At 33.9% G+C, this 511-nt stretch overlaps 1 protein-coding gene across 1 annotated transcript; it reads right to left on the reverse strand.

The window, feature by feature from the left end:
- Positions 1–7: 7 nt before the first annotated feature.
- LOC112094784 (O-acyltransferase WSD1-like) lies at positions 8–417 on the reverse strand (the record flags this gene model as incomplete). The annotated part of the gene is made up of 2 exons (XM_024176477.1): positions 8–77; positions 208–417. Coding segments are annotated over 2 exons (280 nt in total), but the record flags the coding sequence as incomplete, so codon positions are not given.
- Between the last annotated feature and the right edge of the window lie 94 nt (positions 418–511).

Here is a 511-nt window from a genome sequence, read left to right on the forward strand (position 1 = left end):
TCCTCACTTGGTCCGACTACATTGGAGAAAGCCATTGTGGTGCTGGAGAAAATTCTATGAAGTAGAGCAGTTGTTGACTGCAACGTGAATTGATTAAGCATGCATGAAGGAAACATTTTGTCAATTATATTACATATACATATATATATATATATATATATATATATAGACATACACACGCACACTTCAATATACAAGCATATATACCTTGATGCCAAAAAGACTGAAAAGTAATCCAGAAATGGAGAAAGTGCAAAGAGCTTCAAGAGAGTGCTTCTTTCGATCAATTGTAGCTTTTGCATCGCGAATATAGTCCAATGGATCATCTTTTAGAGCAATTGTGAAGGGGACGAAGACATAACCAAGCCAATTGCCCCACTTTGCTTCACTGTTCTTCTCCATCATATCTGCTAGATCCTGTACTTATACATTTGATAATATGAGGATGATTTACATACATAATAATATAGACAAACAAATTATGTAGATGTAAATACAATCAAAATTGAAA

The sequence above is a fragment of the Morus notabilis genome, unplaced genomic scaffold (genome assembly GCF_000414095.1).
Source record: "Morus notabilis unplaced genomic scaffold, ASM41409v2 C11218235, whole genome shotgun sequence".
NCBI classification, from domain to species: Eukaryota; Viridiplantae; Streptophyta; class Magnoliopsida; order Rosales; family Moraceae; genus Morus; species Morus notabilis.